The 24,829-nt window shown below is 42.0% G+C and overlaps 1 protein-coding gene across 3 annotated transcripts in view; it reads left to right on the forward strand.

The window, feature by feature from the left end:
- LOC119016362 (diencephalon/mesencephalon homeobox protein 1-B-like) overlaps positions 1–23,833 on the forward strand; it is a 26,418-nt gene extending 2,585 nt beyond the window's left edge. Inside the window, exons 2-9 of one of the 3 annotated variants that reach the window (XM_037092143.1) lie at positions 3,213–3,418; positions 6,113–6,275; positions 6,381–6,487; positions 6,734–6,870; positions 6,953–7,089; positions 8,555–8,816; positions 15,407–15,723; positions 22,980–23,833. In XM_037092143.1, the coding sequence (XP_036948038.1) occupies positions 3,213–3,418; positions 6,113–6,275; positions 6,381–6,487; positions 6,734–6,870; positions 6,953–7,089; positions 8,555–8,816; positions 15,407–15,723; positions 22,980–23,143 (1,493 nt within the window). In that variant the 3' untranslated portion in view covers positions 23,144–23,833. Of the gene's footprint in view, positions 1–3,212; positions 3,419–6,112; positions 6,276–6,380; positions 6,488–6,721; positions 6,871–6,952; positions 7,090–8,554; positions 8,817–15,406; positions 15,724–22,979 lie in introns of all 3 variants that reach the window. The other 2 variants (XM_037092141.1, XM_037092142.1) reach the window with 2 other exon arrangements.
- The last annotated feature ends 996 nt before the right edge of the window (positions 23,834–24,829 follow it).

Genomic DNA, 24,829 nt, shown 5'->3' on the forward strand with positions numbered 1-24,829 from the left:
ACCAAAAGTATTCGCTCACCCATTCAAATGATCAGAATCAGGTGTTCTAATCACTTGGCCTGGCCCCAGGTGTATAAATTCAAGCACTCAGGCATGCAGACTGTGAAACAAGACATTTGTGAAAGAATGGGCCGCTCTCAGGAGCTCAGTGAATTCCAGCGTGGAACTGTCATAGGATGCCACTTGTGCAACAAATCCAGTCGTGAAATTTCCTCGCTCCTAAATATTCCACAGTCAACTGTCAGCTCTATTATAACAAAATGGAAGCGTTTGGGAACAACAGCAACTCAGCCACGAAGTGGTAGGCCACGTAAAGTGACGGAGAGGGGTCAGCGGATGCTGAAGCGCATAGTGCAAAGAGGTCGCCGACTTTCTGCACAGTCAATTGCTAGAGAGCTACAAACTTCATGTGACCTTCAGATTAGCCCAAGTACAGTACGCAGAGAGCTTCATGGAATGGGTTTCCATGGCCGAGCAGCTGCAGCCAAGCCACACATCACCAAGTGCAATGCAAGGCGTCGGATGCAATGGTGTAAAGCACGCCGTCACTGGCCTCTAGAGCAGTGGAGACGCGTTCTCTGGAGTGATGAATCACGCTTTTCCATCTGGCAATCTGATGGACGAGTCTGGGTTTGGAGGTTGCCAGGAGAACGGTACATTTCAGATTGCATTGTGCCAACTGTGAAATTTGGTGGAGGAGGAATTATGGTATGGGGTTGTTTTTCAGGAGCTGGGCTTGGCCCCTTAGTTCCAGTGAAAGGAACATTGAATGCTTCAGGATACCAAAACATTTTGGACAATTCCATGCTCCCAACCTTGTGGGAACAGTTTGGAGCGGGCCCCTTCCTCTTCCAACATGACTGTGCACCAGTGCACAAAGCAAGGTCCATAAAGACGTGGATGACAGAGTCTGGTGTGGATGAACTTGACTGGCCTGCACAGAGTCCTGACCTGAACCCGATAGAACACCTTTGGGATGAATTAGAGCGGAGACTGAGAACCAGGCCTTCTCGACCAACATCAGTGTGTGACCTCACCAATGCGCTTTTGGAAGAATGGTCAAAAATTCCTATAAACACTCTCCTCAACCTTGTGGACAGTCTTCCCAGAAGAGTTGAAGCTGTAATAGCTGCAAAAGGTGGACCGACATCATATTGAATTCTATGAGTTAGGAATGGGATGGCACTTCAGTTCATAGAATGAGTAAAGGCAGGTGAGCGAATACTTTTGGTAATATAGTGTATTTACAAGAAGACAGGAAATGTCCAAAATGTGGCAAAACTGATGGAACTTTGTTTCATTTACTCTGGGATTGCCATAAAATAAAATAAATTTTGTTTGCCGTAACAAGACATGCTATGAACCACATCAACATAACTATTCCACTAACACCAGAGTCATGTATATTAGGAGATCTACATAATTTGAATAAAGTTCCACCAAAGGCCAAGAAAGTGTTCCTCTCTTTATGCATGATCACAAAAAAGGTGATCATCAACAACTGGATCTGAAATAAGCATTTCAATTTTAAAAGCTTTAAAAATACCTACAAAATCAACAGTACATGCTACAGTTTTGAAACGTTCACCAAACTATAGCCCCAATACTGCTGAAACTTTAGTCCACTTAAACTCATTACAAATTATGAAGTCCATCACTCAGTTTTTTTCGAAACCTGTAAAACTTATAAAACCTCTCCTCCTACAATTTTTGCTCAATTGTCACTAAACTTGCTAGAGAGCATCTTCAGACCGTCCTCCACAAAACTTGTTTCTCAGATTTTTTATTTATCAAAAATTAAGCCTACAGTGCATCAAAACGTTTGACTGTAAACAGCACTGCGAACATATACTCAAATTAAACATAATACTATCAAATTCTTGCTAAATGCATTTTCGATCTTCTTGAAAAATATTGAGAATATTTTGGAGTCCTGGTTGATGAAGTTTGGCAAATATCAGAATTTTATCTCAAAAACTGACTTTTTGAGAACATTTTGATTCTGTTCTCATGGGAAGAACTGGAGTCTATGTAAGAGTGACATTTTTAAACATCAGATTTTCTCTTATGAAGCAAAACACATGCTGTCAAGATGCAGGTTATGATTTGTGTTCAGGTAACAGAATTTCTGACATTTTGACCATTTTGGAAATCTGCCTTGACAGCTTGACATTAGCTCAGTGAGTTAGGAGCTGGTTCTTGGTGTCAGGGGTTGTGGGTTCGAGACCCAGCTAGGATGATGATGATGATGACAGATCAAAATGTCAGATGTCCTCAACATGAAACACAAGACTGTTGTCCTGATGGTGGCATCACAGCAAGCCTCTACGCTCAATAAAAACAAATATCTTGGACCGGACCGTGGGTGAAAGCTAACTAAATTTTGCATAAAGGTTCAGTCTCATGCCAGATTACCTCAGCTGTAAACCCAAGACAATAGTCCTGATGGTGGCGCTACAGCAAGCCTCTAAAGTTCAAAACATTGAAAATTCATAACAAATCAACCACAGCTTCAGAACTTTGATCAAACTGTAGCTTCAATATTGAAGAAACTTTTGTACATTCAAAGCTATTAATATTATGAAGTACATCACTCAGTTTTCTTTTTCAAAACTAAAACTTGTTAAACCTGTTTCCTCTCTCCTCCTGTGATTTATCAAAAATTGAGCCTCAAAAACTGAATTTTTCACAGCATTTAAAATTTCATGTGAACAATTGGAGTCAATGCAATAATGACATAGCTAAACATCAGTTATTCACTTATGGAGCAAATCAGTCATTTTTAAAAACAAATTACCAACATCTCCATGCTGCAATTGTGTATTTTCAGATTTTTGTCTTGGTAACTGAATTGTTTTACAGTGGATTCAAATTCAAATTAGCTCAGAGTGATAGATGACAGTCTTTGGTTCCAGAAGTTGTGAGTTCAAGCCTCAAGTGATCACAAATGAACATTGTTGTCAACTGTCTTGTCTTCCTATTCTCCTGTTTGCTGCTCAGAATTGCCTACATTTGCACAGCGTCTATAAGTTTGTTTTGTTTTTGATTGTTTTTCTTTCTTTATAGTACTATTATTATTATTTGGAATATGTTTGTGTGGGTTTAAGGACATATGTGTATGTATCTGCATTAATTAAAAAAAAAAAAAATAGGTCCAGGCTTTACATATCGTATATAAGAGTAAAAATTCTTCTCTCTTCACTCTGTTACAGACTGTCCAAGCCTTCTGCGTGATGAAGAACTGGAAGACTTGGAAACAAAGAACAGCCGAGGGATCACGAGGAAGAGGAGGAGGGATGGAGAGGGGGAAGTGTTTAATCAAAGGGAGGATGAAGAGGCGGGAGGCGAGACAGGAAGTGAAAATAAGGATGAGGAGGACAAAGAAACACAAGCTGGCAGTAAACATGAGGTGACAGCGGTGAGCTTAGAGGACAGCTCGGCTCTGTCGGAGCCTCAGATTGGAGTGATGAACAGCTCTGAGCATTACTGTGCTCTTAGAATGAGTACTTTGTGGTTCTTATGTCTGCCTGCCTGTTGACATATTTTGTAAGCATAAAGCACAACTGTAAAATATGCAGTCATAAAATTTTACAGAGTTTGAAATTTGGCATGGTCCAAGCAAGGGTGCCAGAACTAGGGAGGTAGGAAGTAGGAACGGTGCTATTAGCTCCCCACTGTGTGACCTGGATCCACATTTATTTCATTTATACTGAAACTCTCACCAAAAAGCAACCTAAGGTGATCCCTGAGTGCGACCTAACAGGAAGGAGAGTAATGGTGGACCGCTCCTCAAGCCTTCCTGTTAGGTCGCGCTCGGGGATCGACCCTTTCTGTCTGCCATGACGACGGTGCGTCAAAGATACAGCTGCTAACGTGAGTTGTTCAAAAGCCTTCTTTTTAGTAAACTCTGCATACACAAACAGTGTTCTCAATGCTGGTGTTCATGTGTAGAGACCCTGGTGATACTACGAACAAAGTTTCATGTTGTGTCGAGCCTTCTTAGTGAATAATGATTTTGATGCTAGCGTAAAAATGCCCCTTAAACTCCCATTGAAAATGAGCTTGCCCGAAAACGTAAAGACGGTAAATCTCAAAGGTGCCTCCTTCATGGTAATTATGCTTTTACACAAAGGTTTCACTCATAAACAGTCACAAAAAAAGCCTAGGTTGCATTTTGGCGAGAGTTTTGCTTTATTTGCAGATAACTATCACATTTTCAATCATTCAACCTGTCAACTGTAGCGTAGCTGTTGTTTTTGGTCTGTCTGCGTACATATTGTTTCACTGCGATAGAGTCACAACTACAAAACCTGCACTGTCGTTGCATTTGTGTAGTTGAGAACAAAATGAAGGCCAAGCTGAAAGATCTGAGCAAGGGGGGCTGAAAGTCTGTCAGAATGTGGGGTCTACCCTGCCCACAATACAAAAGGTGGTGAATAGTTCAGTCTGAGAGTCAGGTGTGTTTAATACAAATAGTGGCTAATGTAGCCGTGTGCCACTGGCCTCAAGCAGAGAGAGGAGGAGGCTACAAAGCTAAGTAAGCTCACTCTTCAAACTCTAAATCCAGCTCCAGATCCAACTGATGCAATTTATTCAATTTTATGAGACTCCATCTGGAGTCATGAAAGGTTTTATATACAACCTTTTCACTTACGCGATAGTACTCCCAAAGACCTGTAAACAGACTTTGATGTGTAAATTTGGTGGAGTTTCCCTTTACATGGCTTTAAGGTTATAAAAAACGCAACGTCAGTCTGCTGCAGCTCCAGCAACAAACTCAGCTTTAGCTGAAATTTTCAGACACTGATGAGTACAATTTTGCATCTGTTATAGAGGGAAGGCATGAATGTAGTGTTATTGATATCAATACAATATATTGAGTTGTGTTCAAATTGGTTCATTTCAGCTTAGACCCAAATTCAGCCTGACAGCTTAGAGATATTTAGAAAGTTAAATTGCATAAACTTGAAAATAAACGCCTGTGGTTTTGAATAATGTTTGATTGCAGAGCAGCATGGCAGACATTTATGCATCTTCTAGTTAAGATCTCCATGTTACTCATTTGTCCCATATAATTACAGTGTGATGTGTATGGTATGATTAACACCTACAGTCTGCTGCAATGTTAATGATGTGGTTGTGAAAACAGCCTCCAGATTTAAATCTCTGGATCATTGTGTGATCTGGTGTTATATAAGTGGGCGAAAGACTTTCATTGAATCATTGGAATACGCACCTGCAGAATTTGATCATGACAAACTGTGTCAAATCATTACATCTGTAAATATGTGAGGGGGAATGTATTATAATAATTCATTATTATTTGCCAGTATAATTCACTGTACCTACACCATGAAATTTGCCAGTAATCTTTATTTTGTAAGTAGGCTCCGTTCACCACCCACAGCTGCAGTTAATCTTAAAGTCATATTATGAACAGCAAGAAATGTACATTTTCCTGATTTCAGGCTTCAGCTGCACTCATTGGAGAAATACAGCACGCAGAAAAGCAAACATAAACCGTACAAACATGCCTGTTTTGCTTGTCCTGTGAGTCGGGTTGTGGATACAGCCAATTCATACAGAAAATGCTGTCAGTTAATTCATATATTACCAGGACATTAATTGTAACTCATGTATAGTATAGTATAGTATAGTATAGTATAGTATAGTATAGTATAGTCCAAACAATGAATTGGTCAATCAAGAAAATAATTTCAGATCATTTAAAGATGAAACGATCATTATCTGCACCCTTGAGTGTAGATAACATGAGAGGAGCATAGACAAAACTGTAAATGAATTACTTGGTTTTGGAAGTTCTGAACCAGCTTTTATTTTGTTGCTACTTTTCACTTTGTTACTTTGCCTTCTGTGGGCTGAAACATTCAGTTGTGCCCTTTTTGCTGCACTTCAGTTGTGTTTTGGCAGACAAAGATCCCTGCTGGCTTTTAGTTTACACCTCATCTTTTTTCCACCCTCCAAACTTGAGTTCAGCTTTAAAGAAATGTGATTATTCACACTTCACAGTGCAAATAATTATCATTTTTAATCAGGCAATATTTGACTGAGATGAAGAGTACTGAGGCAATGTTTGTCTGGTAAATTGCAGATGGAGATAACTCAGGTCTACTCCATCCAGCGCTCCATCCTCTACAGCACTACGGGTGGAGACCACAGCGTGAGCTTCTCTCAGGTGCCGGGGTCAGAGACTGTGGACAGCTGCCCACCGCCACCTGCAAAGAAGAAGAGAAAACGAATACCCTTCAGTGCTGGTAACTTAAGTGTCAGTTTATCCAGGTGTGTTCAGGTTTGACTAAGCAAATAGTTGACCTCCATTTGGTGTGTGTGTGTTTGTGTACATTTGCATATGCCTGCAGATCAGTTAGTGTATTTAGAGGCCTTGTTCCTGGAGGACCAGTATCCTGATCTACAGAAGAAGAGGCTGATCGCTGCAGCACTTGGTGTCACACCTGAAAAAATGAGGGTTTGACACTTATTTTCCTGTTTTGATCCTCTGAGAGATGTCCCTTATCGATCCGTTCTATTGCTTATTTGATGATGTAACTCTAAGAACAGATTAAGTGCTTGGCAAACAGGGAGTTAAGTCTTACCCCTCTGTCTTGGGCTTGGTCTTGGACCACTTTCTCTCTCTGTCTCCTTCCATTTTCTCACAACCGTCCTCACATTCTCTCCAATATTGCATATTTTTATGTACCAGATTTGGTTTCAGAACCGCAGGACAAAATTGAGGAAAGAGCAGAGCTCCATCACAGCAGAGGTTGAACACAGACAGAGTAGAGCTGGATATAACAGCAGCCCCACACATCAACCAGTTAACTCCACCATACCCACACAGGCACCTAACAGGTATCACAGTGTCATCTCTGTGTTTATGGAGTTTTTTGCTGTCATACGGTGTATTATTAGTTATGTTTTCTCTCTTTTTCAGTAAGGGAGCTCCCTCTTTTTCTGGTAACTTTGCCACCAAGGTGCCCCAACTCACCTCCACAGCACCTTCTTTCCCCACCCTGTCCAACCAGACTGTGCCCTCCCACAGCAACCTGCAGGCCAGCCTCAGCAGCCCAGGTATCTGAATCCTCATTTATTAACACATTTTCTCAAAATGTACTGCTCCGGATGCATTTGATCATTGTGCTCAATACAATGATATAATAATCAATTGTGTGAAACTAGAGGTTGTGATAAATGGTGAAATGAGCTACATTAGCTTAATTAATGAAGGTTTTTGTGATTGAGCAGCATTCAAATGACACTTTCTCCACAGCTGAGAGTTTAATAGTCTTTGCTCAGAGGTCTAGCATTAATAATCTTGAACACATTCACATGTTAGATTACAATTGTTGTGTGCACACAGCCTGACGTTGTGTTAAGATGAAAGTAACACAGCTGCCTTGTTCTTGTTCAGTTCAGTGAGACCACGATATGTGGGGATACTGATGCAGAGGGCATCAGCAGAACAACTGCAGGGTTCTCTGGCAAAGATAGGAAACTGGTTAGATGTTCTTTTTATTTGTGTTTCAGAAGCTGTAAAATCCCGTCTCATAGTTCAGCTATAGACATGCTAAATGCAAGGCTTGTTTTGGTCTGAATGTCTAACTGAGAGGTCCCACTGATGGCACCAACACCCCCTTAGTATTTTCATCTGTTTTTTTCACAATAAAACAAAAGTAGTGGTTTGTTGAATCTTAGTCTGAATTGTATTTTGAATACTGAAATAATTGGCTTCATACAACCTCCTTATTTACAGTTAGTACTTGTTAGTGTATTTTTCTTCTTTAACGCTCCCATTGAAGAGCTTGTAGAGCGCTATTTCCTTCAGCATAATACGGTCTATCCTGTACAAACAGACAGTTAGGAAGGGACTTGTTATGGATATTGATTAGCGTTTCAAGTAGCCAGTAGTGCTGAAGATATGTTGCGCTCTTCACTGTGGCAGCTGCCAGTAAACACAGCCAGACCAGAACAGATCAGTACATCCTCAAAGAAGACTGAGGCCAGCTCAACGACAGGGAACACCAAGGTGGTTTTGTTTCCAGGGTTGACTCTGAGCATACCAAGGCTCAGTCAAAAAAGCTGTGAGACTAACTAGCTAAGGGCAGCTTCATTTAGCAGCAGTTAGTGGTTACTTTAGCAACAAAGCTACTGGTACAGGTAAAGTTGTGTAATCAGGGTGTCCTGCTCCATCAAAACGCTCCGCTCTTCTGGGCCATGGTTCCTTTTATAAATCCATTGTCCTGTGATAAAAATGAAGAAAGCATATTGGACGCAAAATTAGTATATGTCCCAAAAGTGCAGGATGAGTCATCAACATTTTTATTGAATTCTTCTAAAATACCATTTCAAAATACCTACAAAGCTACTTTATTTTGCTGTTCTTGGGTCTGATATCCATGCTTTGAGTTCAGCCAAGTTTAATCTCAGAGCTCAGTGAACCCTTCACACTGCATGTTAAGAAGAGTAAAATTCCCCAGAAACCAAACTACAGTATCGCTTTAATCTCAGTGTTTAATCTCTATGTATAATCTCCAAGACCAATCCAGGATGAGAGATGGGGGCCAGCACCAGCTTTCATCTCAGGGGGAGTTGGCAGAGTACCACCCACACCCCATGCACAGCCCTCCCCCACTGCACCAAGCCAGTCCCCCCGTTTTCACAAAGACCTACAACCCTGCCAACCTGATTCCTCCCCTCGTTCACACCCTGGCCCACACCCCACCTCTGTTCCTGGATGCTGTGGAGGCTGGCTCCTCCTTGGCCCATCGTGACTCCCAGTCTCTGCAGACAGACACCAGGTCAGCTCAGCTCACAGCCAGCAGTGACATGAATACTAGAAGATGATTTGAACAGGGACAACCAGTACAAGAGATGATAGGAGGACAGTGGGTTGGCAGGCTGCAGACATGAGTAGGGATCCTGCAAAATACCGATATAATGATGCCTCAGACAGTGCCTGTAATAGAGGGAGTCAGTTTCAGCTGGCGCTTTGAAATATCTCTGAAATCATGCTGTGAGACATCTCAGTTGCTTTCTACAAAATGATGTTTGTTTGTTAGATGACATTTATGAATCACAGCACTATAAGTCCCCCGAAGACCACACAAAGACAAACAATGAATATTAACACATTTTCAATCTGGTCCTGCTATTAAAGTTAGAGGGTCAGTTCACTTGAATTACAACACAACATATTTTCACTGGTACGACTCTGAGCATGAATAATAGTTCCTTTCAGATTGGTTGACAGTGTTCTGTAGAGTATCTGGGACATTCTGTCTCAAACAGTGCAAGTAGTAATAACCCAATGACTACCTGCAGTGTTGGCCATTATGAGGTAATTGAGAAAATGTTTGTTTTGTATAGCAAGTGGCATGTCTCTGTGGATGGCAGTGTTGTTTGGTCAGTCTGCTTTGCCATGAACGAGGATGAACCCTGTTGATTTTGGCGATCCCCTGACAGTCAGAGTTTCTGCTTACAAAGATTGGCACAAAGTTTATCATCCTCAGACTCAGGGTTCGTACGGGTGCTTGAATTCCGTGAAGGTGCTTGAATTACAATGTTGTTTTTTCAAGGTCTGAAAAGTGCTGGGATTTTAGTTTAAGTGCTTGAAAGTGCTTGACATTATAATTCGATGTCTTTCACAAAATTGTGATCAGACTGGATAGTTTGTTTATTACAAGGAGAAATAAAATCAGTAAGAGAACCGTATGTGGAGACGTTTTCTCCTGGGCTCCGCTGAGCCTCTCTGCTCCTCTCTGCGACCTGCCGGTCTGTGTGTGACTCCACACCGCCCCCTTCGAAGAGAGACAGCAGGAGATGACAAAATGTCGAGAGGCTGTAGTTTTAACGAGCGCTGCATGGCTGGAGAATGATGACTACAAACTATGGTTAAGACGAGGACCGAATCAAAGAGTGGAGTGATGCAAAAAAGATTTGCAGATTTGTGCAATGGGAGAGTCTGCGCTCTCCAGTCACATGAAATGTAAGTTTAGACTTTGAGCAACTAAGGCCAATGCTGCACGTTAACACTTTGTTCATGTTAACCGCTAACGTTTGATAAATCAGCGTTTTTACAGACTAAATGATATAAAATGTAGGGTTGTCAAAGTTAAAGTGTTAACTGAATGAATGAATGGATTACTTTTATTATTGTGTCATGCATACATGTATGCTCAGCCCACATGGGCTTATAGGACACAAGGAAAAAAAAAGAACCAAACCAGATCCAGAGCACAACTGGATCAGCACAACAACATCAGCACATCAAAAATTAAGTAAACAAATGTACCTGTCTTCTTTTCCAGGCTTGAGAAATAAAGCTAGCAGTTTTAAACACATTGAAATTAAACAACCACCCCAGCTTCTGCTCATCAGAGCACCAAAATATTTTGGGATTTTGTCCGTAGATTTCATGAAACGATACCTCTCTCAAATCATCATACTATGTACAATATAAAAGGAATTGAGACTCACTCTCTACTTTATCTAGGTCGCACATTTCACATATTATATTCTCCTCAGGAATATATTTAAATCGACCAACCTTAATGGCCAGAGAAAGTTTACCAGATGTCAACTGTGCAACTAAAGATCTTTGACTTCTCTGTAAATGTGCTGTAACATATAATTCAGGTCCAAAGTTAGATTTAATCTGCATATATGTCCTTAATTTTGGTTTTAATAGGACATTTTCAAACCATTTCTCTTCAAATATCAATAGAAGCTTATTTTTAATGACGTTAACGTTACAGCATCAGTTATTCCTGTAAGTATACACCATATCCACCTCCTCAAAAATAGAGTACATTTCTTTTGACAAGGGGGAACTATGTAATTTACTCCATATAAATGCTTTTTTAATTTATTCTATCCTCTGCCATTTTGTTTAGTTGACTCCACAGTCGAATCATTTCACATTTTCGTTGTACACATCCTGGAATCCAGCCCATATCTCCTTCTATTGCTGGAATTGGCGCAAATTTATGGAGACCCAAAAAAAATCTTATAGCTCTATTCTGTATAGTATCTCTAACTTTGGATTCTTTAAATCCCCACACTCCTGCAGCATCGTTCAGTATGGGAGAGAAGCATGCATTATACAGTTGAGTATAAGTAACCCAAATCATTACAAACTTTAATTTTATTGATAACTGATCCCAAAGCTCTCCTAGCTGAATCAGCAAGGCGCCTAAAACCAGTTTCAAACGTCATAAAATCATCCAGAAGGAAACCTAAATATTTGTATGAGCTAACATCTTCCAAGGGAACTGAATCAAAATAGAATTTCTGTTTACTTCTTTCCATGCCTTTATTTGTAAAATGCATTATCTGTGTATCTCTGATTTATCACCAATCTCCATTTATGACACCAGGAACTAACCAAATTTAGCATATTTTGAAAATCAGACTCAGATTCTGCCAGTAAATTAATGTCATCTGTGTATAATAGAATACCTAAGCATGTGTCATCCAAACATACACCCAGATTATTTTTCTTAATCTGTAGAGCTAAATCATTTACAAACAATACAAAAAGTGTTGGAGAAAGAATATCACCTTGTTTCACACCAAAAGGGGCTTCAAACCAATCAGTATACATATCATTGATCTCAACACAAGCAACTGGGTTACCATACAGACTCTGAATAGCTTTGTAGAATCTACCATCCACCCCTTCTTCCATCAGTTTGAAGACAAGTGAATCTCTATTAATCCAATCGAGTGCCTTTTGGACATCAACAAAGCATGAGAAAGTGGGTTTACCTGTGGCGATTGTAGCTCTAATAATAGTTGACATGGAATGAATATGGTCAACACAGGCACAGTGCTTTCTAAACCCATTCTGCTCATCAACAGTTTCATTTCCAAATATCGAATAAGCCTATAATTCAGTATATTAGAATATCCCTTATAAACTGTATTTAGGAGACTGATGCCTCTGTAATTAAGAGGTATTCTGGGATCATTCTTTACTGACTTTGGGATAGGTTTTATGATAGATTTATACCATGGTGATGGAATTATACCATACTCAAAACGTGTCTGAAACAGGCAAAAGAGGACTTGAAGGAGATATGGAGATTTCAGGGCTTCATTTGGGATGCCTTCTATGCCCGGTGTTTCCTTCAGTTTTACTTTGTCCAAAGCATTTTGAAATTCTTCTATAGTAATATCCCGATTCAAAAATGTATTTACGCTATAGCCTGGCATATCCATACCAACACCATCATCCATTTTGAATTTTCTGTAGTGGACAAGTCTATGGACGACATAATTGGAGTACGTTTGGAGCATTGGGAGCTGCAGTATAGTTTAGTTATCTTTCCCTGCTATCTACCGCCAGAGTACAGGACTCAGTTACTTTTTTAACTCATCTGCTGGCCCAGGTTTACTCCTTCGAAGCTGATGTCATTTATTTATGTGGAGACTTCAACAGTCGCATTTCAAATAAAGATGACTGTAGTGGGGATATTGATAATGTCCCACCTCAAGTGGCCATAGACCAAAGCATGAACAGTCACGGGGAATCACTCCTTGAATTTCTCAGGGATTGTAAATGCTGTGTCCTAAATGGCAGAACAAATCCTGATACTGACAACTTATCAAGAAAATCTTTATCTGGCCAGGGAGGAATACATTTCAAAGTGGGTAGGAATAAACCATATTGGAATGCAGAACTCAAAAAACTTCTGAATGACAAGAGACAGGCTGAGAGGGAATTTTTGAAATGTAAAGATCCAGCTATTAGAAAGCAACTTAAAGATCGCTACAAGCAAACTCGGTCAAACTTTGATAAGAGAGTCAGATTTTATAAAAGACAGTTTAGAGGAGGACAAGCATTACAGGTTTAAAATGCATTATAATGCGCATTACTGGGATTTGTACCGAGTAAAATATTTACCTTTTTTTTTTTTTTTTTTGGAATGGCTTACATCAGTGCGTTACAGAAAAAGTAATGCATTACGGTAATTGCATTACTTTTGTAACGCGTTGCTGTAGGGCTGGGCGATATGGCTGAAAAATGTATCACGATGTAAGTGTTTCATATCAGTCGATATCGATAATTGTTGATCTTTTTTTACCCATTTGAAATAAGAACATTTTTAGAAATAACCCTGTAAATGCTGACTACAGGTGAGATTTGAAAAAAAAAACATTTTCAAGATTTCAGAATCTAAGACATGAGACAAAATAGTGTAGAAGCTGACATTGCTGCTTGACAATGTGTTAAAGGGATAGTTGGAGTTAGTGGGGTCATATAAAGTACATCTCTATAGTCGGTCTGTTCGCTACCGTAATCAGCGATCAGCGCAGCCTCAATTTGGAGAAGCAGAGAGCCGCTCCAGCCCAGACGCTCAGCTTTGTACTGCAGTGAACGGAGTCCAGACGCAAAGCGAATTTTAACCACCTCAAACAAGGCTCACCTAAAATCTCTATTATTGCAAGTGTAAGTTGAATAGAGAAAATTAACACCGCTGTCAGACCGCCCTTTCTTTTGGTTCTACATTTTCTCAACCGTAGAACCTCCGTATCCCTACGCAACTGTTGCACTAATGCGTAGGGATGTGAAGGTTCTTCGGTCTGTGTCTGAAGTTTTGTTTTGATCAAAATTAAACAGAGTTGCGTGCATAAACCTCTCGTCCGTCAGCTGGGCCTCGCACTGTATTTTGCCACTCGCAGATCATCTGTTTCTAATGGAGTTCAGTGAAATTATCGATCGTTCTATTGAACATATTTTCTGTTGATATTGATCACATGTTTATTGTGATAGATATCGTTATTGTTTCATTGACCAGCCCTACGTTACTCCCAACAATGCATTTTGAAACATAAAAAGGTATGTCAAAAAAGGAAATGACAGGTTGCTCTCAGGTCTCTCTTTGTCTCGGTGCAAGTGTGCCTGAAGAATGCCAAGTGGCTTCCCTTTTTTTGGAAACTTTTTGCTAATATGAAACATAATTCTAGATGTTTACAGCATAATACAATGTACATAATTGTGAAAAAAATAAATAAATAAATAAATAAACATGAGTAAATATATTCCTGTAGATATGTATTTTATCCCAGCGATAGGGTGCTGGAAAAAATTGAAAATTACCATTAAAAGTGCTTTAAAAGTGCTTGAGTTTGACCTTGAAAAATGTGTATGAACCCTGCAGACTTCACTTCTCTCATAACAATGATGTTTAAGGTTAAATATTGGTACACATGGAGCACTAATGACATCTCCATCAACCTCATGCAAGCATGCTAAACTAATCTGGTAAACATCACTGTGATGACTATGCACAAGTACAGCCTCTCAGAGTTGCTAGCAAGACTGTAGACCCAAACTTATCAAACCATTTTTTTCAAGATACTGGAATGGCTTACTTCTGTACGATATCTTCAAAAATATTGATACTGCAGAGAAAAATTAACACAATACTGTGTCATAAAAATAACAAGGGTTGGAGTGAAGACAGAGCGAGTAAGCACAGTTGATACGGGTAGATATGTACAGCGTAAATATTCTGAATTTCTGTGTTGGTATTTCAATGTTTTTGAAGACAATCTTGCACACATATAGATTGTTTGTGTCTAACATAGCCACCATATAGTACACTCAAGGAAGATTTTCTTTTCTCAGACAGTTTGTGTCCTGAGAACAGAATAGCTCTTTTGTATTTTTTTTTTATATAGTATCATAAATCTCTGTGCAGTATACATGAAACTTGAAACTGTTTTAATACAGTGGCACCTGAGCTGACAAGATTGCAGTCCAGTCACTTGAAACAATCCTCACTCTATTCGTGGAGCAGAGCAGTAGACAACTCGGTGTGTGATTGGCTCTCATCTGGTTGTTGCTTGCAGTGAGTCGGAGGATATTTGCATCAACTAGAACTTTTTTCAGCTGTCCCCTGAGCGTCTTTCACATCTCAGGAGCTCAGCTGGGCATGGTGGGCTGCAACACTACAGGTCCAAATCATAATAAGGAGCAGCCTATTACTGTCCCTGCTCTTGATTAGACATGTGTGAACAGCCCCTACATCTTTGGGTGAACTGACCCTGACCCTGACCCAGACAGGGAGCTGATATGAGTGATTTATAAAGTAATCATTGTAAAAAAATACCACAGATTTCCTTCTGGACCCCCTTTTCCAGATAAAAATGTTGTCAGTCATCTTTGACAGTCCTGTCACTGCACAGCCTTCACCTAACGTCTCCTTGTATGACTCCTTTTCTCCTTGTCTTGGAAGAGTGATAAAAATACAGATGGATCAGACAGATATGGATTTATCGGAGGAGTTTAAGAGTTTATGACCTTATGGATCTCGCTCTAGTGACACTCTGTATTCATGGATGTGTGCGCCTGAGACTAAATTCTTCTTTGTATTGTCCTCAGGTCTTTCTTTGACTTTGGGGAGAAGCTCGGCGATCTGACTTCAAGCCAGCAGAACAACAACCTCCCCTATAAGCTGCAGCCCTCCTACCCCAGCAGCCAGCCCCAGCATCAACCTCAAGCATCTCTGCCCTACATGGCATACCTCCCCCCCCCCCCTTACCCCACCCACACTCCCCCAGATTCTAACCCTACACCTTACCTGACCTTTGGACCAGGAGGAAACTCCACTGGCATGGTCACCAACTTGACTAGAGGTCACGCCTACTTCCAGTCCCAGAGCAGAGGGCAGGTCCTGCTGCAGTCTGCAGGCCATCATGGTGAGTCACAGGATGACATTTGATTTATTTATTTTTGGACCAAAAAAAAGGAAACCAAAACATGAAGATCCATAAATTAGTTATTAATATGGTATTGATTTGTGGACAGGACATCTCAGAAATGCTTTGAGAATTACAACAAGTTTGACACCAACGACCACTTAAACTCAAGGATGAACTGATCAGAATTTGGTGGTTAAAGGTCACTGTGACCTCCAAAACACATTTTTTGCCATGTCTCAAGAATTCATACAATATCCATCCATCCATCCATCTTCTACCGCTTTATCCGTTACTGGGTCGCGGGGGCAGCTGTCTGAGCAGGGACACCCAGACTTCCCTCACCCCGGACACTTCCTCCAGCTCTTCTGGGAGGATCCCAAGGCGTTCCCAGGCCAAGGCGTTGCCTCCTCCACCTGAGGCAGTAGCTCTCCCCCAACCCGGAGGGGACAAGCCACCTTTTTCCAGTCGAGAACCATGGCCTCAGATTTGGAGGTGCTGATTCTCATCCCAGCCGCTTCACACTCGGCTGCAAACCGCCCCAGGACATGCTGGAGGTCCCGGCTCGAAGGAGCCAACAAGACCACATCATCCGCGAAAAGCAGAGATGAAATCCTGTGGCTCCCAAACCAGATCCCTTCCGGCCCGTGGCTGCGCCTAGAAATTCTGTCCATGAAAGTAATGAACAGAACTGGTGACAAAGGGCAGCCCTGCCGGAGTCCAACATGTACCGGGAACAGGTCTGACTTGCGAACCAAGCTCCTGCTCCGCTCGTACAGGGACCGTACGGCCCTTAACAGGGGGCCTCCGACCCTGTACTCCCGGAGCACCTCCCACAGAATGCCACGAGGGACACGGTCGAATGCCTTCTCCAAGTCCACAAAACACATGTGGACTGGTTGGGCAAACTCCCATGAACCCTCGAGCACCCTGCGGAGGGTATGGAGCTGGTCCAGTGTTCCGCGGCCCAGACGAAAACCGCATTGTTCCTCCTGAGGTTCGACTATCGTCTGAATTCTCCTCTCCAGTACCCTGGAATAGACTTTCCCAGGGAGGCTGAGGAGTGTGATCCCCCGATAGTTGGAGCACACCCTCCGGTCCCCCTTTTTAAATAGGGGGACCACCACCCCGGTCTGCCAGTCCAGAGGCACTGTCCCCGACTGCCATGCAATGCTGCAGAGACGTGTCAACCAAGACAGCCCTACAACATCCAGAGACTTGAGGTACTCAGGGCGGATCTCATCCACCCCCGCTGCTCTGCCACCGAGGAGCTTCCCAACTACCTCAGTGACTTCGGCTTGGGTGATGAATGAGTCAACCTCCGAGTCCCCAGCCTCTGCTTCCTCTATGGAAGACATGTCAGCGGGATTGAGGAGCTCCTCGAAGTATTCCTTCCACCGCCCGACAATATCCCCAGTCGAGGTCAACAGCTCCCCACCTCCACTGTAAACAGTGTTGGTGGAGAACTGCTTCCCCCTCCTGAGGCGCCGGATGGTTTGCCAGAATTTCTTCGAGGCTGACCGATAGTCCTCCTCCATGGCCTCTCCGAACTTTTCCCAGACCCGAGTTTTTGCTTCCGCGACTGCCTGCGCCGCCGCCCGCCTGGCCTGCCGGTACCCGTTAGCTGCTTCAGGAGTCCCCCGGGCCAACCAGGCTCGGTAGGACTCCTTCTTCAGCTTGACAGCATCCCTTACTTCCGGTGTCCACCACCGGGTTCGGGGATTGCCGCCACGACAGGCACCGGAGACCCTACGGCCACAGCTCCGGACAGCCGCGTCAACAATAGAAGTGGAGAACATGGTCCATTCGGACTCGATGTCCCCAGCCTCGCTCGGGATCAGGTCCAAGCTCTCCTGGAGGTGGGAGTTAAAGACCTCTTTGACAGAGGGTTCTGCCAGATGTTCCCAGCAGACCCTCACAATACGTTTGGGTCTGCCAGGTCTGTCCAGCTTCCTCCCCTGCCAATGGATCCGACTTACCACCAGGTGGTGATCAGTTGACAGCTCAGCCCCTCTCTTCACCCGAGTGTCCAAGACATACGGCCGGAGGCCAGATGACACGACCACAAAGTCGATCATTGACCTCCGGCCTAGGGTGTTCTGGTGCCATGTGCACATATGGACACCCTTATGCTTAAACATGGTGTTCGTTATGGACAAACTGTGACTAGCACAGAAGTCCAGTAACAGAGCACCACTCTGATTCAGATTGGGGAGGCTGTTCCTCCCAATCACACCCCTCCAGGTAACACTGTCGTTGCCCACGTGAGCGTTGAAGTCCCCCAGAAGAACGACGGAGTCCCCGGTTGGAGCACTCTCCAGTACCCCTCCCAGGGACTCCAAGAAGGCCGGGTACTCTGCACTGCCGCTCGTCCCATAAGCCGAAACAACAGTGAGATACCTATCCCCGACCCGAAGGCGCAGGGAAACGACCCTCTCGTTCACTGGGGTAAACCCCAACACATAGCGGCTGAGCCGAGGAGCTATAAGCAAGCCCACACCAGCTCGCCGCCTCTCACCGTGGGCAACTCCAGAAAAGAAGAGAGTCCAGCCTCTCTCAAGGAGTTCGGTTCCAGAGCCCAGACTGTGCGTAGAGGAGAGCCCGACTATCTCTAGTCGGTACCGCTCAACCTCTCGCACCAGCTCAGGCTCTTTCCCCCCCAGTGAGGTGACATTCCATGTCCCCATGGCTAGAGTCACCATCCGGGGATTGGGTCGCCGGGGCCCCCGCCCACGACCGCCACCCAGATCCCACTGCACCCGCCCCCTCTGAACCCTCCCATGAGTGGTGAGCCCACAGGAGATTTTTACATATTCATACAATAATTACAACTAAATTGTACAGAATTGTCTAAAAGGATAAAATGATGGAGTGATGTCATTTCATAAACAAAAGGTCAAAGGTCAACTTCAGTGCGTCTTCATAATGTTCTATAACACATGTTCTCCTCATTGTTCAATCCAAAAGCTCAGGCTTGCTTACTTAGACTCTGGCGGCCCGCCATGGTCTAATTTATTCCGCCACAGTCTCAGAGTGAACTGAAAAAAATCTTACACTTCTCATAATAACATAAAAGATCTGTAACACGTGTTTCGCGCTGCGGCTTTGGCAAAGGAGCTCTCACTCTCTGTCTGTCGGCTCTGCCCCCACCCCGCTGTACATGGCGCGCGCACACTCACTTACACACGCACGCATCACGCAGGCACGTACGCACTGGAATATATCGCGTTACCTTACGGCATTGTGAAGCAGAGGTGAAGACGACGTGAAGAAGGCATTTTAGGACACCACATCATTTGAGGTAAGAAACTTTAACAAACTTTACAATATCCACTAGTTTAGAAACAATGTTATCCTGATCTATGTACTACAGCAAAAAGATAACGTTACGATGTAAGCTGTCAGTCTCGATTATGTCGATTGATATATCCGGATGCTTTCCGTGAAAAAGTATGTAACTTAACGCTAACCTATATCGAACTAGTTAACGTTAATGTTATTGCCAGAGAAAGTATAAATGTATATAGAGAATCGTTGTTATTACCAGCGACTCTGACAACCAAAACTAGAACGGCCAAGACGGTTATTTCGACCGTTTTCATATTCATGTGTGCAATAACTGTGTTGAATGAAAAAAAAACCCCGCAATACTGCCCGTACATAATTGTTCCTAAAAGTGTCTTGATTTTTAGTTTTTATATAAATCATACAAAAGACAATGAAAATGTGATATGTTTTATTGCGGCCAGAAGTGGACTTATTTACCGCACATCGCATTTACCGCAGTCTCTTTTGTCTCTAACTTTGTTAACGGTCTCCAGCTGTGCTTCTTTGCGAATTTACTTGAGTTACTTGAGCAGCAGCTGGCAGAGGAGCAGAGGGCAGAATATATGGAGGGGAGCTGCAAACAGAACCAAACGTCGGACACTTGAAATGGCACAAGCCCGCGTGTGGTAACTGCGAGGAGAGCGGAGATAATCTGCGGAGACTGTGACCAGTGATAACAACGGCTTTTTTTTTGTTTTGTTTTTCTTGTACTAGATCAGGTCGTTTCCAGTTTTTTTCGATTATTATATATATATATATATATATTTTTTATAATATATTAAGTATTAAAATAAATTGTTTCAAATACGTTACTTTTAATTATTAATTGTCTTGTTCTGAGATTTCTCTATTAAAATCGTGTGTAAATATATGCAATAATTACGATGATATGAATATTGATAAATGTATACTCAAATGTGTTAAAATGTACGTTTTGGTGTTATTTCGTTTTTTAAACACAATGAATGCATTCATCACTCAATTGGGTATTTACATGAGAGATTACAGAGTGTAAAATCTAGGAGTCAAAATGAACACTTATGGCCGTTCTAGTAGTGGAATTCTGTCCGTTCTAATGTCTACTTAAGGCTTCGTTGTGGACGAGAGCCCTGCGAGCCATGTAGGCCTAACTAACGTATTTTCAGCATCTGAGGAGCAAGTTACCTCACCAAGACTTTCAAGTCTTAAAAATTATTCAGTTTAACCTGCAGACACACCTTTATCAATTTAGATATAAATTAACATCTTTTTGAAATTATTCCTCTAGGACAAGAACCAGGCTGAAATAATGACCCTGCTAGCCAGTGAGTGCGATGAATTGGGACAGATGTACCCATTACTCAGCCGATTGGCAGCAATTGCACTTGTCATTCCGGTGTCAAGTGTCAACTGTGAGAGAGACTTCTCCACAATGAACAGGGTAAGGACAGAGGGCATGGTAATATGTTGCTGAGATGTGTGTCAAACTTTTAACCCATTGCACTTACATGATAAACTGCATACTCTTTAACTAAAAGAGCAGTGTCCTTAAAATATTTTCATTCATTTGGCTAATTGTAGTTACCTTCATTTTCAGGTCAAATCAGAGCTTCGCAACAGGCTGCAAGGAGAGCACCTGGCTGCCTGCCTGAGGGTCTCCATCAATGGGCCGTGTCCAGAGAAATTTGACTACTAAAGGGCATTAGAAGTGTTTTTTTCAAAACCCAGGAAAATTCAATGTCCAAATTCAGGGTGCAAAGTTTGCAAATAGGAGTGTTGTATAAATGTGTATTTTGGATGTTTTCTTTCAACTAGTCTGAAAGAAGACAAGTTATGGAAGCAAAAGAGGCCAAAATGTTTTTGCCTGCCAAAATGTTGATGCACCCTCCGAATCCATTTTATTTTTTATTACAATTTAGCTTACAGTTTAATTATTTATTATTTTATCTGGTAAAGGTAAACACTTTTGCTTTATTTCTTTGATGGCTCAGATGTATGCGATATTTGATTTTGTGTTTTCACTATTAGTATCTATACAACCAATGTGTTTGTGATTAAATTGTGTACAAGAGCACACAGTTCCTCATAGATCTAGCCTCTTAATTTTGCTTTCAAAGTGCACCAGATTGATGCATTCAACTTCAAAATGGTAAAAAAAAATCTTCCGGGGGAGCATGCCCCCGGACCCCCCTAGAGGGTCCAACATTCACCCACCATAGTCTCATTAAATCCTGTGGGAAACACTGCAGCCATGAGGCAGTAATTCTGGGTCTTATTTGTCTGTGACTTTGTAATACAACACCAGTATGAAAATGGAGAATCTGGTTACATGGACGCACAATGGCCCTGGTGTTACAGTCATGTTGAGTGTGGAGTCAAAGTTTTCTTTCAGGTAGTATCTCGATATTCCTCGTAGAAACACAGGATTTTTATGATAATTGTAGTTGTCAACTATCAATCCAACTCAGTTTGTGTGCTCAAAATGGAAAAAATGAGCCAGTCAGAAGCTTCCTTCCTGCAGCTGGGAATAAAATACTAAGAGTTCATCCGAAATTAACCCAGAATTTCAAAATGAATTGATTTATCATGCTGAATGTGTTATTGGGTTTCTAAAGGTATAGTAGAAAACGTAGAGATATATTCTGGTTGTTTATCTTTTTATACTGATGATTTTAATGTAACAGTTTCAAACCCGTCCAAATCTTGGAAGTGCTTAATCACCAAAAAATCTTTATTCAGTTCTTCTTCTCTTCTCCTTAATGACCCCATAAACTCTTCCTGCTCTGCAGTCAGCTCTAGAGTAAAGACCACAACCAACAAGGAAATACAAGTGTTTATTTTGGCGTTAGCATTTGGCCTTTTTATTTATTGGGTAAACGTGGACAGTAAACTACAATCATTGCATCCCCTAGTTTAGTGAAAACATATGGGAACTTGTCCTCCTGTGCTCTTATTATCTACTTAATATTATAATGTGCACTTCATTTACTTGCATTGGACCTCATACTTGACCTCATTTTAATTTTTCAGTTGTGAATGAGAGAGAAGCTTCTACCAAACCAGGGCTGTAGGTTGGACTGTGTTAGTGTCTCTGTTTGCCCTTCGTGTGCATTTGTTAATGGAATAAAGGGCTATATCGCTTCAATGTAAACATCTTGGGAAGCAAGAGGGAAGACATGATATAGATGTCCAGAGTAGAAGACAAAGCTGGAAACTACGAATTGCATAGCAGGTGGCTGAATCACTCAGACACCAGGACGCCCATTTATAAGTGTTTATTGAACTTTAAACGAAAGATTAATGATGATAACGATGTGTAATCTAATCACACTTAAACCCATAATTTTATCTACTAAAGTCCTAATCAAATTTGGCACAACCACATCAACCATGAAATAGGTATTATTAAAATGGTTCAAGAATTCATTTGAAACTTTGTAAAATGACGTAAAAGCAGCAACTCAGATTTAAACCAGACAGGTCACAAAATTAAAAATGAGGTGAGCTGCTCCGTACAGCAAAGCGATCCATTTTCCCCGTTATCCTCCTTCACACCGGCCATCAATCAGGGCCTTTGATGTGTCACACTCACATAATTCCCCCCACCAGACAGTTGCATGAATGCCAAATACGTACAAAGTACCAATATAGGGAATTTAAAACTCATTACTCACTTGTTGCATATTTGTGCATTGCATCTATTGCAATAGATATCATGGCACACCATTAAGCACTTATGAGCTTATGGGGACTAATGAGAGAGGAGAGAGATAAGAGGGGAGTCAAGGTGGGGAACAGAAAAAAGGGAACGAACAGGAATGCAGGTCTGGTAGGCATACATAGACACATTAGAGGATAAGGTGTGTTTGAGATGTGGCCCTGCTCCTGAGCTAAAATACCCTCGGTAAAGTTCAGCTGTCACATCTCTGTTTAAACCTGTTTCCTTGCAGGTGGGATGGCAGAGATCACTCCAACCAGGGCTTCATCCCTTCTGCCTTCTCAGGTCAGCCCTGCCGCTCCAGAATGCCCTCCAGCGCCCCCTTGTGTCAAGATTGAGAGAGAGATTCATAGCCAGGTCCACTTTGACTTCTCCCCACACAGATTTTTTACTTAATGTTTGTTCGGCTTAGTGTGTCAGTGTGTTGTGTAGGATCTTCTGCATGTTCTGTTTACATAACTATTGGGATGTTCAGTAGATATTAATGCCAGCATACTTGGTCTGGGTTGCATGTGGCTTGGCTAAAATAAATGCTTGTTGCTCTGTTAATCCTTTATTTAATATGTGTCCAACATATTTTTAGTTTTGATTAAGTCAGTTTTGTTGCAGACCAACAGTTTGGACATAGAGGGGTGTGGGAGGTCGGGTAAAGTGTAGTTCTACATATCCTTTTTCTAAGTATGCATACATGTTCATGATTGTGTTGATTCAGGCATGATCACCTACCAACACACGTAAGCCTTTATTACAAGTTACAATTTCATCATTATGTACTCAACCCCATGCTGATGGAAAGTTGGAGTTCACAAAATGTCTGGAGGTTCACGGCAAAACAGTAAATAGTAGATGAGTTTTCATTTTACAGTTAACTTATCAAGTGTTACACAGAAATGTTACTCGTTACTTATTAACTATAAGTATAAAAGTCACTATATTGTTCACGATAATTACTGCACAAACAGACACTTTATTCATTACAAGGGAGACTAAAGTATAGACTGTTCATCTCCAGTGTTACATGATTATAACTGAGTCTGTACACTTCATTTTATGGTCTGTTAATAACTCAATAAAAGAAAGAAAATGCATCCTCTCCATAAGTAGTCTTTATTGTAAGTGCATTCTGGTGGTTCTTTCAGGTGGAGATGACAAAAAACATGTTTTCATACATGTAATTAAGCTATATGGCCTATTACACAGTGCATGAGTGGTGGGATGCATTTCTAAAAGTCAATCAATCAATCAGTCAATCTTTATTTGTATGGTGCTTTTCATACAGAAAAGTAGCTCAAAGTGCCTCACAGAGATTAAAACAACTACAGAAAAAGAGAAACAGCAAACAAAATCAAGAGAAGAACATTAGAGGAACCCAACCCTCCCACCCCCTCAGACGTGCACAGAGACATACACAAAAACATACACACACTCACACATATGCACGCAGACACACACACTCACACCCACACATACACTAGCTGTCACTACAGACATGGCTGGGCAGCGAGACCTGAGACGTGGAGGAAGCTACCTTTGGGGGGCCAACCACACTGAGAGAGATCACTGTCCAGGGCCACAGGGAGCACAGATACAGAGACCACCCCAACCCGGGCAGACAGGAGGCCCCACACCAAGGTGCAGAGCCCTCTGGTCACCCAGGCCGGAGCTGTCCATGGGACAGCACCCCCCGCGGCCAGACCAGAGACAACTCCCAGTCTGGCAGGCCCCCATGAGGAAACACTGGAGATTAAAAACTGACAGACTAAAACAGTCGAATAAAGCAAAAAGCACAGAGAGTAAAAACATGAAGGACGAAAACATGCTCTGAGTAGCACGGCATAAAAGGGATTAAAAAGAATTTAAATTTCAATTAAAAGCCTGGTTAAAAAGGTGGGTCTTGAGCCTCTTTTTAAAAACCTCTACAGTCTCTGCGACCCTGAGGCTCTCTGGCAGGCTGTTCCACAGTCGGGGCCCATAACAACTGAAAGCCGCCTCCCCGTGCTTTTTTGAACTGACCTGTGGTGGTTAAAGGGCCGGTGCCGGAGGACCTCAGGGTCCGCGGGGGCTGATAGACTAAAAGCAGGT

This window comes from Acanthopagrus latus, unplaced genomic scaffold (assembly GCF_904848185.1).
Source record: "Acanthopagrus latus isolate v.2019 unplaced genomic scaffold, fAcaLat1.1, whole genome shotgun sequence".
Taxonomy (NCBI): domain Eukaryota; kingdom Metazoa; phylum Chordata; class Actinopteri; order Spariformes; family Sparidae; genus Acanthopagrus; species Acanthopagrus latus.